The sequence below is a fragment of the Sarcophilus harrisii genome, chromosome 1 (genome assembly GCF_902635505.1).
Source record: "Sarcophilus harrisii chromosome 1, mSarHar1.11, whole genome shotgun sequence".
Taxonomy (NCBI): domain Eukaryota; kingdom Metazoa; phylum Chordata; class Mammalia; order Dasyuromorphia; family Dasyuridae; genus Sarcophilus; species Sarcophilus harrisii.
Window position 1 is genome coordinate 188,728,155 of NC_045426.1, and position 14,264 is coordinate 188,742,418.

At 31.8% G+C, this 14,264-nt stretch overlaps 1 protein-coding gene across 3 annotated transcripts in view; it reads right to left on the reverse strand.

The window, feature by feature from the left end:
* Positions 1–14,264, reverse strand: part of FAM172A (family with sequence similarity 172 member A) — a 501,056-nt gene that overhangs the window by 200,643 nt on the left and 286,149 nt on the right. For all 3 annotated transcript variants that reach the window (XM_031967600.1, XM_031967592.1, XM_031967603.1), the window contains one exon: positions 7,270–7,389. In XM_031967600.1, the coding sequence (XP_031823460.1) occupies positions 7,270–7,389 (120 nt within the window). The remainder of the gene's footprint in view (positions 1–7,269; positions 7,390–14,264) is intronic.

A 14,264-nucleotide genomic window follows, 5' to 3' on the forward strand; every position in this document is an offset into this window, starting at 1 on the left:
ACAGACTTCAGAAGAGGGAGGAATTGATCTCTTTGTATTACACTGGTGAAGATGTCTGCTTTCTGTCATCAAATAAGACTCTTGCCAACCCCAAACAGCTTTGCATAAAATTGGTACCTAATAAATGGCCAATGAATTAAATTGTTGAGAGAGGTGAAACTTGGCTTAGGGCTCTGAAGGACAGGAAGGATTTTGTTGGATGAAAAGATCGTCATTGGCAATGAGCAAGATAAGCATGAAGTGGGCAGTAAAGAAATGGGTCTAGCTAGAACTGACTAAAACTGAACCATTATAAGGAAGAGGCTGGAGATAAAGAGATTAATTAGGTATAAAATAATAATGCCTGGACTAAATTATTAGAAGAAAAGGACAGACATGAGGGACATTTCAAAGGAAGACTCAATAAGACTTGGTGACAAATTGGGAGAAAATGATGGAGAGAAACAAAAAATACTTAGGGTATAATTTAGATTTCAAAAAACATTTAGTAGGTTTCCTTTAGGTTATGAGGTCTTTCCTACATATTTAAAATATGAGTTCTAAAATTAAATTTTTTACTTTTTAGGAATACATCTGTTATATAGTTAGTCGTGTATACATATTTGTTCATTAGGTAGATGTCACTTCTTTGTTTTTATTCTGATTTTTCTAAAATTATTTCAAACTGACATCATTCAATCAATGTCCATATTTACTTAGTATCCATTATGTATAAACATTGTACAAAAGGTCCTATGTCTTTAGAGATTTACTGTTAATTGCTTTCATATATTCACTGTGCACATGATTAGCCACTTTCCTTGTTCCCAGTGATATCACATTATTTTACTGAGTCCAGTGGGGATTAGATTTTCTTGAGAAGGTGAGAATGGCAAGGTAGAATGGTCACCACAAAAAAAGTTGTTTATTATAAAGATTTGTTTTCAAATAGGTTCTTTTCTTTTTCCTTTGATCTCTTTAGGATACAGACCTAATGGTGATATGGTGGGTTCAAAGGGTATACAAAGCATTATAGTCCTTTGGACACAATTTTGAATTGTTAAGAGGTGACATAAGCTGAGATCTGAAAGAAACCAGGTACCCTATAAAGTGGAGGTGAGAAGGAAATGTATGTACTATAGGTCTGAAAGGTAACCTAGAGGAAAGTACAGAGATAGAGTATTGCTTACAGAGAACAAAGAAGGGTAACCAGTCAGTGAAAAAATTCTAAAGTCATAGGAGTTTATTTTCTATTATAGAGATAATTAGGATTTTTGAGCAGAGGAGTGAAGTGAGACCTAAGTTTATAACTATCATTTTGGCAGCTCTGTAGAGAATGGATTAGAGATGAGACTTGGAACTTGGGCTGCTTCATCAAGGGGCTACTTCAATCCATCAGGCAATATTTACTAAGGAATTATTTGGGGCCAGGGGCACTGTGTAAATGCTGAGGAGATTACATTTTAATGAGGGAGTCAGGTCCAACATAAAAATATATACAGAATATACAAATGAATATAAGCTATGTTGGGGCCTAGGGGCAGCAGCAGCTGAGGGGAGGCGAGACATCATGAAGGATTCATGGAGGAGGTGGTACTTCTTCCCTAGTGGTCCCCCAGAACTGAAATGCTCTCTCCTCCCTGGGTTCCTTTAAGTCCCAACTAAATCCTACTTTCTACAGAAAGCCAATTTCTCAAATCCAGTGTTTTCCCTTTTTAAATTATTTCCTCTTTACTCTGCATATAACTTGTTTTGTCTGGATTTGTTTACAAGTTGTATCCCCCATAAGACTGAAAGATCCTTGAAGGCAGGGACTATCTTTTGCATCTTTTTGTTATCTCCAGAGCTTAGTATAAAGTAGATGTTCAATAAATGTTGATTGGTTAATTAAACAAGGAATTGAAAAAAGAAGAAACTTGTTCGGTGTGACTAACATTCCAGCAGGGGTGTCAAGGTGTAGCTATATAAGCATGAGTAGTTTTGCACTTCTTGAGTAGAAAATAAGTAAGGGGATTAGGTTAGAGACATAAAAGCTGGCACTATGGGGTTGGGCTCAAGAACAAAACACCCTACAAAATGCTGGGCTAGACATCATAAAGAAGAAATTTAGATGTTATAATGTGGTGGAAGAATAATGGAATTGGAATCAAAAGAATTGGATTCTAGTCATAGCTAAATAGAACAGGAGTTTTTAATCTTTTTTGTGTCACAGACCTCATTGGCAATCTGGTGAAGCCTGTGGACTCATCCTCAGAATAATGTTTTAAAATTAGAAAATCAAATACATAATATTACAAAGGAAACTTAAATTATATTGAAATACAATTATAAAAATACAATTGCACAGACCCCCAAGTTAAGAATCTCTGGTACAGACTAACTAACTGTCACTTAATCTGGCTGACTCTCAATCTTTTCATCTATACAAATTGAGTGGGTTGGGCTGTAGGCTCTCTAAGGCCCTGAAAGGTGACAAATTTGATTGCGAAAAAGACATTCACATAGACAAAAATCAATCAATGAGTATTATAGATTAACATATAATATCCTTATAATTTATACAATGAATTGCTAATTTCTTAAGAAAAAAAAAGCAAAGTCATTCAGGTTTTAAAAAACATATACAAAACTACTTTTTAAATTATCTAGATTTCTAAAATGTTTTCTCCATTAATTATTCTAATAATTGGCTCAAATTCTACAATGCTTCTTTGACTTTTATTCTCTTTAATTCTATCACTTCTTTCCAATACTATAGATGTATTGTTGTATGACATCACATTTAATCGTCATAGTGGCATACAAACACACATATAAACACACACACACATATATATACATACACATTACTTAGCTTGGCTATTTACAATGATCATATTAAATAAACACTCACCAATTATTAACTCCACTTGGTTCTTTGTAGCCACTAAATATTGTTTTAAGACTATATCTCTATTCCCTCTCTACAGGTAAAAATACTCTCCTCTTTGTTCCCCATTTTAGTTAACTTCAGCTTTTGCTTTAGTAGAAATGCAAATGACAATATAGACAATTTTGAAAAACTGACCCACAGTTGACTAAGGCAATGTGTCTTCAAACAACTATGGCCAGAAAATGGTCCTCCATCTTGATACTAAAGGGCAGATTAGGCTGCCTGGAGGCCAGGGATCACAGTATAGAACAATGGCACTAAAAGAGTTCCCTCTAGTCCTTGATTCACATGCAAGTGAGGTGCCAATCAAGTGCTGACAAGCATGAAGAAACTAAAATCAAAAGTGGATAGAGATACACTTTAAAAAGGGGCAGTTTTCACACATTTTTCAAAAAAGTGAATTGGGGCCATTTGTCTGTGAAAACACCCCAGAGGGGGGAAAATTGATGAAACTGATTTAAAAAAAAGCCTTATTTTAGGTTATTTGCACCACTCCCTTGAGCTCAGGATTCAAAGAAGGATAATATATATTTCACAATATCTAGAGGTCTTTATTTGGGCTAAGAAAAAAATTGAGTTATTAATTCACTAACAGCTGAGAGAGCTTCTGAGATAGCATATAGGCCTTAACTTTTTTTATTAAATTCATTTCTACAAACTGAGAATATGTTAAGATTATTTGATTTTGTCAAACAGAACAGCTTACTGTTAAGAGGAGGGCAAGGCACCCAGAAATGGCAAACAAAAGGGGGCTGTTCTATGAAACAGAGATAAATTACAATTGTACTGGCTTTTATTTAATCAAAGTTAATTTTTGTCAAATGAACATCTATTTTCAACTTTTTGTCACAAGCTACTTGTAGAGCAATAGATGCCCCCTGATTAATCTGGAAATTGTGCTTAAGTGGTATAATTTATTCCTATGACAATTTATTTTTCCAAGACAAAAATACTTTCTTACTGCAGAACATTCAAGGCAAAAACACATCACTAATTATGGTTAACATTTTCATTACGTATGAAACTGAAATCAGAAAATCATGATTCAAGATAGTTTTTTTCAAGATAGTTTTTTAAATTAAAATATTATATCTAGGCATTATCTGAAAATTCAGAAAAGAACCCAAGAGCTAGGCTAAGAGTTGGAAAGGACCGTAAGCCATCTTTGACAGTACACTATGACTTAAGATTGATCATTATCTTTTGGTTAACAGCTCATCTCCTTGCCTTTGAAGACCTAATTAGATTGAAGAGAGAATTGGATGCTGTCCCTAAGCTGTCTCATCAAGTCATTTTCACTAACAACACTAAAAGTTTTAGGAATTTGAATTTAGGAATGTGAAATGTGAGTAGTTGTTACCTGGTGAGAATAAAAACATTGAGTGGCATACTTTCTACCTCAATTTTTTATTATAGCAAACTGCATAAAGTTTTTATGAGCTTGGAGCTGAACAAGCACCATAATTTACCATCACAAATGGAATGCTGCTTTTGAAAATAAATCTTGAGCTACAATATACTCTGTTTTAGGGAAATCTCACATCATGAGATAAAGATATGTTCATGAATGATTTCACTTTTTAAAAGTAGCAATTAGGAAAAAGCAGTAAGATCTATGGTTATGATTAGTGTTCTCTATTTCAAAAGCAATTCACCTTTAGGCATTTCTTACCTGATTATTTGTTTTTACACTACATGCAATTTTAGCTGGGAAATAAAAAGATGGATTTTAGCAACAGACCTATTAGTATCAGTAATTCAAATTACAAATATAGTTAATTACATTTATGTTGAAATTTTACTTCTTATATATTTTAAATCACTTTTAATAATTTCTGTTGCAATCCACAGCCTAGAAATGCAAGGGAAATGTGCACTTATGCAACACTAGTAGGAGAACTCTCATGTAGTCAGACACTAAAGCATAAATGTATATTGTATTTCATAAGGAGTGTGCATATAACATAAAAGCTTTAGACATGAGTAAAATTCTACATACTTAATCTTTCATAGCACTATTTTCTTGAGAAAGGCAGACTTCATAGTCATTTAAGCAATTTATTGTCTAATTTTGCTGGTAAGCTACTAAGTCAAATATCTAAAACAAGTCCTAAGAACATTTATATTGCAACATTCAAAACTAATTTTATTCCACAAATGAAACTTCAACATTTGAATCTATGTAATGGAATTCCCTACATTATTCCACCCATAAAATAACAAAAACAAAACAAAATAAAAAAATTACAGAATAAAAATATTTTCCACAGTTCAAATACAGTGACTTTGGTCCCACTGATATTGAGAAAATGAAAGAATATTCTTTAATTTTTTATCTAAGAGTTTTTTTTTAGTTCAAAACTCTTTATACTATTATTATTTATTTAGGAGGCACATTCTTCTTTTTACAAAATATCATTCTATTCAGTTATTATTAGGATCCATTTCTTCAGTTTCATGCCAAAGTTGTCTGCTTCATAAAGATAAAATTGGGACAATCATCATTAAAAATTTTTAAAGATAAACAAGGCATATTTCATTAAATATACTTCTCAGCCTTCGTTTTGCATGACAGATATGTGATGTGCCAGTGGTTATATTATATTCTTCCTCCCATGCATGCACCTCCTGCCGAGACAGCAGACTACAGAAGCTGACCCTTACTGAGACCATCTTGTCTCTTTGACAAAGCTCCTTTTTAACTTCTTACTTACTGGTTACTTCCTGTGATGGAGAAAAACTTTAGCTCAGCTTGTGATAATTTCACAGGCCCTGAGGACCCTGACCCTAATAGCCTCAAGGTCAAAAGTCAAGTCTTGTACTGAAACATCTGTGTGCTTTATATTAAAGTAGAACAAAAGTAGAGAAATATCCACCAGTGTGACAAGAGAGACAGGAAAAATAGGAATGACACACTCATCATCTGTTACCATTGCCATGTCAGGTCTGTTATTAAAATTTATCCCAAATAAACTAAATTTAGAAATAATCTGTACATATGATTTTGGATTTTTTTTTAAGTCTTAAGGCTACCTTGAATACAAACAAAACTATTTAAAATGAGAATTCAAGCTTTTTTGAGATTTGAATGTTTTATTTACTTTGCAGGTTCCGATGCATATGTTAACTACAATTGAATGGAATTTTGTTTTCTTAGTAGTAGATTTAAAAACTGATTGCCACATTATAAAAAGGAAAGAAAAAGAATATAATATTTATACTAAAGATTATATGAATCATTTGAAAATACATTAATATAATAAAATCACTGCATAAAAACACATATGGTTTTTTAAAACGTAATATTGCTTATGTCAATACATATTATAATGTATAGATTTGTGACACTAAAAGGTGCTTAGAAATAAACAGTAATTTAAAAAATTTTAGAAACAATATAAAACTCATAAATTAATCACTGTTATAAATGGAAATTTTTACATCAAAGTTCAGACATAGATATTATTACATTAGTATAATTTTAATAGTGATATTACTTTAAGCATATCCATATAAAGAGACTGCCACATTAAACATAAAATTGGTCCTCATAAACATTATAACATTGGATATTATTCAGAAATTTTGTACAATGTTTTTACGTAGTAGATAATACCTTTTACAAAGTGGATAATCCCAAAAGAATTAGATTGTTTTTAATGCAATATTATTATTGCAAATTTCCATGGGCTCATTGTAATTCTATCAGAGATAATTCAATCCAATTATTTTAATGTTTAATATTTTTGGATTCTGATTAATTTGAATAGAAATGACCAATTAGCTGTGAAATCCTATCAGTTTTTGAGGATCATTAAACATTTATCAATATTCAAAGAGTCTTGTGCATTTTAAAACATCATACAGGGTTTGTTTTGTTTTAGCTAAAATCAGTGATTTCATTTCTATTGGGAATTCATGTGTGGAACCTCCCTTCTCCAATGTACATTACTGACTTAAGTATCTTCAGGGTAATTTGGAGCACTAAGATGTTAAATTACTTGCCCATGGTCACACAGTATGTACCAGAGGTAGGACTTGAATCCAAATCTTGCTTGAGGACATCCCTCAGACTCTGCTATACTACCTCTCATATAGATTATATATTACTAAAAAGCATGCACATAAAATATTCTGTAAAACACATAGAAACATAATGTAGAAAACAAGCAGTTAATTCATATAAAAGAAAGTTATGAGAATGTGTTTTCTAAGTCTGTTACCAAAATTATTTTCTAAACTGTGAGGATGTATTAGTTACCTGAAATGTTTACATAATTCTATTCTTTGTAAAACATTTAAAGGAATTAAAAATAAAATACATAGAAATTATGAATAAAATTTGAGTATGTGCTTACCAGCTCAACAAAGGCAAGTCCCCCATAGCTATGAGCAACAAAAAATGTGTTCTCAGCTGCAGAATGAGTTATGAAGTGATCCCATACATAGATTAAATGTTCTTCAGGAGAGCCATTGTCCTAAAGAGGGAATGTGGATATGATTACAGATGCTGTCCAACTACTAACACAGTATTCTAAAAGTAGGTAGGTGTATGTTAGTCTAATTATTTGTTTATACATATTGTTCAAAGAAAGTATAAATACACTAACTGTAGAATAATAAAAGTCTAAGTAAAGGAAAAATAACAGCTGGTTGGAGAAAATGTAATCAATTTATTGTTACATGGCATAAAATATGATAGTTACAATCCATTCAAAACTATAATGATAAAATAAACAAGTATTAAAATTTAAATAAAAGGAATAATTTTACCTAAATTGTTTTATATTACTATTTTAATTTTAAACTCTTTCAACTATTATTCATTATTAGGGTTATTCATTATTAGGGCCTCTGTCTTTTACAAAACAAAGCATTCTATTCAAGTTATAAGGATCCATTTTTTCCCAGGCCCATGCCAAAGTTGGAGAAAATAACAAAGGTACATTAGTGAGGAAATCTGGTATTTTTGATATGTAGTATTTAAAAGAAATATCATAGCAACTATTAATTTCTCTCTAAACTTCTATAGGAAAAAGCAGTTTAACATTATAAGTTTAGCAATATTTTTATTTTGCTATCTAAAAAGAGATTTATTTTTGAACTCCATTGAAAACTATATAGTTAATGTATATTCCATTTAGATTATGTTTAAAATAACATTCTTTCTTAAACAATTTCTAAATAAAACTTCCTTTTAAAAAAATGGAAGCTTACACATATCAATTTAGGGATTTATAATCATTTCCTCCATCTCAATGCCATATAATATAATTTATTTTACTATGGGAATTTTCTAATTTTTTTTATTGTTATTTCTACTTTAATATATACCACCTACATTTACATATTATGATTATCACCCCAAATTAGGTAATATAGCAAAGAACTTGTTAATAGTTAACTTTTAAAAATTGCCAAGAACTAAAGTGAAATATGATGAAATTATGTTCTAAATATTATCTGGGTAACTTTAAAATCAACTAACCAAAAAAGTGAACTGCTGATTTCCTGGGTGTATTTTATTTAGTACCAGCCACCTTTAGAGTACAAGTGTGATATAATTTTTTTTAACTTTGAATATTTGGTACAGCACATATGGAGTGTACTATCTATAAACAGAGTGATTAGCCTTTTCAAATGTAAAAAATGGTTATTAAAATGAAATATATGAGACATATTTCAATAATGCTTAAAGGTTTATGTAAAACTTCTGCATAGTTCTATGATTATACTATTATTGTTATATTATGACATTATACTATTGTTATAACATTATACTATTATCATTTTACTAAAGAAGGAATACAAAAATAAAATAGATCTGGTCTTCAAATAGTTCATATTTTATTTGGAAGGACAATAATATGTGTATCTATTTGCATACATACATGTGTATCCACAACATATATACAAAATAAATACAAGGCAACTGGCAAGGAGAAGGAATTAGCAGATGGGAGTAAGAAAAGACTCATGTAGAATATGCATAGTGCAAATAAGAAGTTATCTACTAATATAAAAGTCCAATACATGAAATAATAAAAACAGTACTTGAAAATACTTAAGAACTTGATTTTGGGAAGTTAAAACATCCTTCTGCCTAAACAGACTAATAATATGAAGCCAGGGCTAACAATCCTTTAAATGGTTCTAAGTAATCTGAAATGTTTTTATGGATTTGAGCAGATCCTCAAATCTATGATGATGCAGTCATAAAAGGAATTTCGGGATCAGCCAGCAGAGACCACTCATTTTACAAATGACAATACTGAGGTTTAGGGAAATTGCTTAGTGTCATAATGATATTAAGTAGCAAATCTGGGATGGAAATCCAGGCCTTCTCATTTCAAATCCAGCCCTTTTTGCATCATACCATCTCACAAAATGATTTGATAGCACTATTGGTAATTAATTATGGGCTCTAAATAATTATAACTAATAGTAGGATCTATTACATTAAAATATAGATCACTATAACTCTATAGGTTAAATATATTCCTAAAAATCTGTGTCAGTATATTGAGATAGTTTTATAGACACATCAATAGGTTTGTAATATAAAAAACAGACTATCTCAGAAATGATAACCTAGTGAAATCTTGTTAAGGACCACAGAGTCTTTCTTATATACCTCAATCATTTCTGAAAATACTACAACATTAAAACAGTACAATAATTAATATTCATATTGATGATCTAGAGCCAACAAATTATTTTCAATATACTATATTTTAAGAAGGCAGGGAAATGTATAATACAATTTAGGGATTCTTATCTAAAATACCTAAATTTTTTATTTTAAGTTTTGATACCTGGGATAAACCCTCAACTAATGGGAAAACCTGAAGAGCCAGAAAGCTCCATTCTCCCAGGAGATTCTATATTTATTCAATTATATTTATTTCATTTACACTTCAATGTGAAGCAATTAAGTTTGTCTTTCCAAGTAGTCATTATTTTTCTGTTTTGCCACCTTCAATAATTAAATATTTTAAACAAATGTTTGAAGAGCTGTACAATTATTCATCAGAGTACAAATTTAAATTTCACATCTCTCAAACATAGTTTACACTTTTAAATCTTACATCCCTTGTTCTGAGAACAAAAATACATAAAGCATCTATTTAGGTATACACACACACACACACACACACACACACACACATAAGCATTCACCTATATTTAAATCAATACTACCTGTACTGGAAAGACAATGTACCATTCTTTGCCTACACAACCCTGGTGATTCCCTTTTCTAGACACCATCCTCTAAGAGTGTTACATCCCCCTTTTAGAATGTAAGATGCTGGAGGGTAGCATGAATTTCACTTTTGTATTTGTACTCCTAGCACAGTGCCTACTACAAAGTAGGTATTTAATAAATGCTGATTGATTGATAATGTCCTCATAGCATATAGATGTTGTAAAAAGTTATATGCCAGCAGAGTATAAGCCATGGTGCTAATAAGCTTTTAAGATGTAAACTATAAACCTAGTGATGGAAAGAATGTCTGTTGTCCTAGCACTGGCCTAATTAACTTCAGAAATCATCAGATTGGCTACAGAATGATGATTTTTTTTTTGTAATAGCAAGACTTGAAAAACAAATATCTACTAAATCTTAGAGGGAATAGGTTTTGCATCAGTGGATAAGACACTCACAAAAAATAAATCAATATTATCAAATTATTACCAGAAAAATTTTTCTGACAAAAGTAAATTCCAATATAGGAAAACCCACATCTTGCTTACAACAAATATATAGAATCCACCCTCTAAGGATTGCATATGGATTTCATTTCCATTATATTGATTTTATTTAGATTAATTTTATATCTAAAGCTAGATTATTTCAGAATAATACAAATGCAACTGGCATACAAAAATATGAATAATATTAAATAATCCAAGACTAATATTGGGGCATGCTGATACCAAATTGCACGGAGGATTTAAAAGAATGGAATTCTGATGCCTTCAGAGGACAGGTTGAATTTCCTAATGTATGATTGTCATCATTAATGGTTAAATGCCGAGCAAAAGTGATGCAGTAACCAAAGCCTTATCAACTCTACCAGATTCTAACATGACGGCACTGCAAGGTCTGCATTTATGATGGACTACCTGAGCTGATAACACACGGAATTATCTAAACAACATTTGCATATTTGTGTAATTATTTTCTAAGGTTAATTAGCTCCTGTAAAGCAGTCTGCCCTTTGAGACTGCTTTCAGTGACAGGTTCACATATTTTTTTGAACCAATGCCAAATTTGACAGATTTTCTTCTACTAACTTGTTGCTACAAAGTTATAAAATGACTACTGCCATAATACTTTATATGCCTCTTTAAACTTCTAATTGATCTTAGAAAAAATTAAACTGAAAATAAAATCAATTAAAATTTTTCTTTCTTTGTCTATTTTAAAAGCTGGAATTCCAAGATTACTTTCTCCTATGGAATTATCTATGTTTAAAGAAAGACTGGTAGGCCTAATAATTAGCAAAGTTTATTTACGTATAAAGAAATCTGAGACTGACACTTCCATGGCTCCAGACCAGAGGACATCTATTTAATTGCATCACTAATTTTTAGTTACATCCTGCAAAAAGTTCTTTTCTTCTTTTTAAATTGTATAATTTCTAGATTCAAAGTAGAGAACTAGGGAATGAATATTTCATATGAAATATAGAGAGGAATATTTTTGGATTATCAGAATAATAAAAAGTTAAAGTCAAAGTATAATAATTTAATTATTAGGTATAAAGGCACAAAAAATTATTGCTTCCTGATTCTTTTAAGATGATCTTACCAAACTGCAATGGGATAGGAGGTATAATAAACTGTGAGGAAAACTGAAATTGTCAGAGATTTAGAAATGAAAGGAATCTTAAAGATCAAAAGGTCATTGGTTCTGATTCTCCTCATTCTATAAAAGAGGAAATTGAGGTGCAAAAAAATTAATTGACCTGCCTAGAGTCACAGAGTTATTAAATATCTGAAGTGAGATTTGAACCAGGTTTTCTTGTTTCCATGCTTTCTTATTTTTTTTTTTGCACTTAATAGTATTTATAGTATTTTTTTCCAATTACATATAAACTGTTACAACATTTTGAGTCCTAAATTTTTCTTCCTTCTTCCCTTCCCTCTCTCCTCCCCAAGAAAGCAAGCAATCTGATACAGGCTATACATGCATAATCATATTAAACATATTTCCATATTAGCCATGTTGTGAAAGAAGAAGTAGAACCAAAGCGGGGGAAAAACATAGGAAAGAAAAAACAAAAGCAAATTTTTAAATAGTAAAAATAGTATGTTTTAATCAGCACTCAGATTCCATAGAACTTTCTCTGGATATGAATGGCATTTTCCATCACAAATCTTTTGGAATTGTCTTAAAACACTGTATTGCTGAGAAGAATAAAGTCTATTATTGTTCATCATCAATGTTGCTCTTACTAGATACAATGTTCTTCTGGTTCTTTTCACTTCACTCAACATTTGCATCCTATTTTTTAAACCTTTAGTCGATTTAATCTGGGATACTTAATGAATACAATTGATCTAACATCATATAATCCAGTAGGAATAGTTGGCATCTTCTTAGACCAAGATTAGCAAAAATAAAATAGAAATGAAGAAAATAGTACAGGGTAGATAGGAATGTGCCACTTGCTTATCTCCCATAATATATGACCAACAATTTTCTAGGTAACTTCATCTGGATGGTCCTGACAGTTAGTTAAATCAAGGAGTGAAGATGAGACCCTGGGGTCTTAGTGGCTAAGGGTACCAGGAATCTTAATCCACCATTATATTAAATGGGCCAATGAGGGTATTTGTATCAATGATACAAAGCTATATATCTAATTCCCTGACTGACCAAAATAGCAAAAAAAATGTTTTGTAGGCACAGACTGAACACTAATTTCAGTCTGCTCTCTCTCAAATGTGTTTATAGTTGAATTTATTGCATTATGCAACCAACTAAGGAATTATGTGCCAGAGGTAGGGCAATTGCCCCTATTTCTACATAAAGGGAAATAAGAAGTTCCAAAATGTAACAGTTTCATGAATTAACAGTGGAGAACATTAATCCCTAATGTAGTCACCCAGCAACCCTTTATCCTAACCAATCAACTTCCACACTATAGTAGAGTGTACAGAATGACTCACCAGCTTCAACTTTGGAAACTAGTCAGGGATTTCCCTCCTTTCAGTCTCTTCTGAAAGATGCCTACCCTTTCTCCAGCATCCCACTGCAACAAGCAGGGGACATCAAGTCTGCCCCATCAAGCAAATAAAGAAGAAGAATAGAAGGTGGGAGATTGTACTTATCACCTGCTTGAAGTAGACCTACTTAAGAAATTCAAAGATGACAGAATTACATTACCTGAAATACTCATGCTGCCATCTGCAAAATGGCACTGGCTCAGTACAGCCAGAGAACTTTAAAAAAAAAAAAAAAAAAAAAAAGGAAAAAAGAAAGAACAGGAGGTCAGTAAGTAGTTTGTATATGGACCTGTAAAGAAGGGAATTGGAATTAACCTGGAGCCAGTTCTATTCCTCTAAGGCTATGTAAATCAAGAACTGAGGTTCATGAAAAGTATATTTCCCAATATGGGAAAAGGATGTAAAAACATTTCTAAACAAGTATTTTAAGACAAAGAAAACTGAACCAACACCTGATGAAACAGAACCCTGAAGATTCTCATAAGAGCATGATTCAAGAGAGAAGTTAAATGGAAACAGATGGCAAAAAAGAATGATCTGAACAGCAGACATAATTAGCAGAATAGAAAATTGTAGTGTGCTTTCTAGAGTCCCCAAATTGGGGTGTCAAGATATACTGTCTCTGGAGGACTCAGGACTAGCCTTGGTCTTAGTGGAGGAGTAAAGGAGGCAGGAGACTTATGAGGATGGTCAAAGATGGTCTTTATTTCAAGGCCTCTCAGCCCTTAAATACCTTGGTATGATTACATCATTATAGCACATTAAGCATGTACCAACTAGAGAACCATCATATCATCATATCACACTGAGCACTTAGTTAAGACTGAGTGCTAACTATAAGCACCCTGCTATTAATATATACATGCCTCTATTTACTGTAAATATACCTTGCTTCAAGGTGGTCACGCCCTCCTTGACTTCTCAGGAAGGGTGAGTACACCAAAGGGAGGTGGGGAGCCAAAACAGACATTGTCAGCAGATTTCCTCTGGCCTGAAGGGTTCCCCCACTATCTGTAGCCCTTTACAGAAAAAATTTGATTCCAAGGATGATGAAGCTCTTCAAAGAAGGAAAAATAGAACAACTCATTTTTGAAGACAAATATGTGAGGCAAAGGAC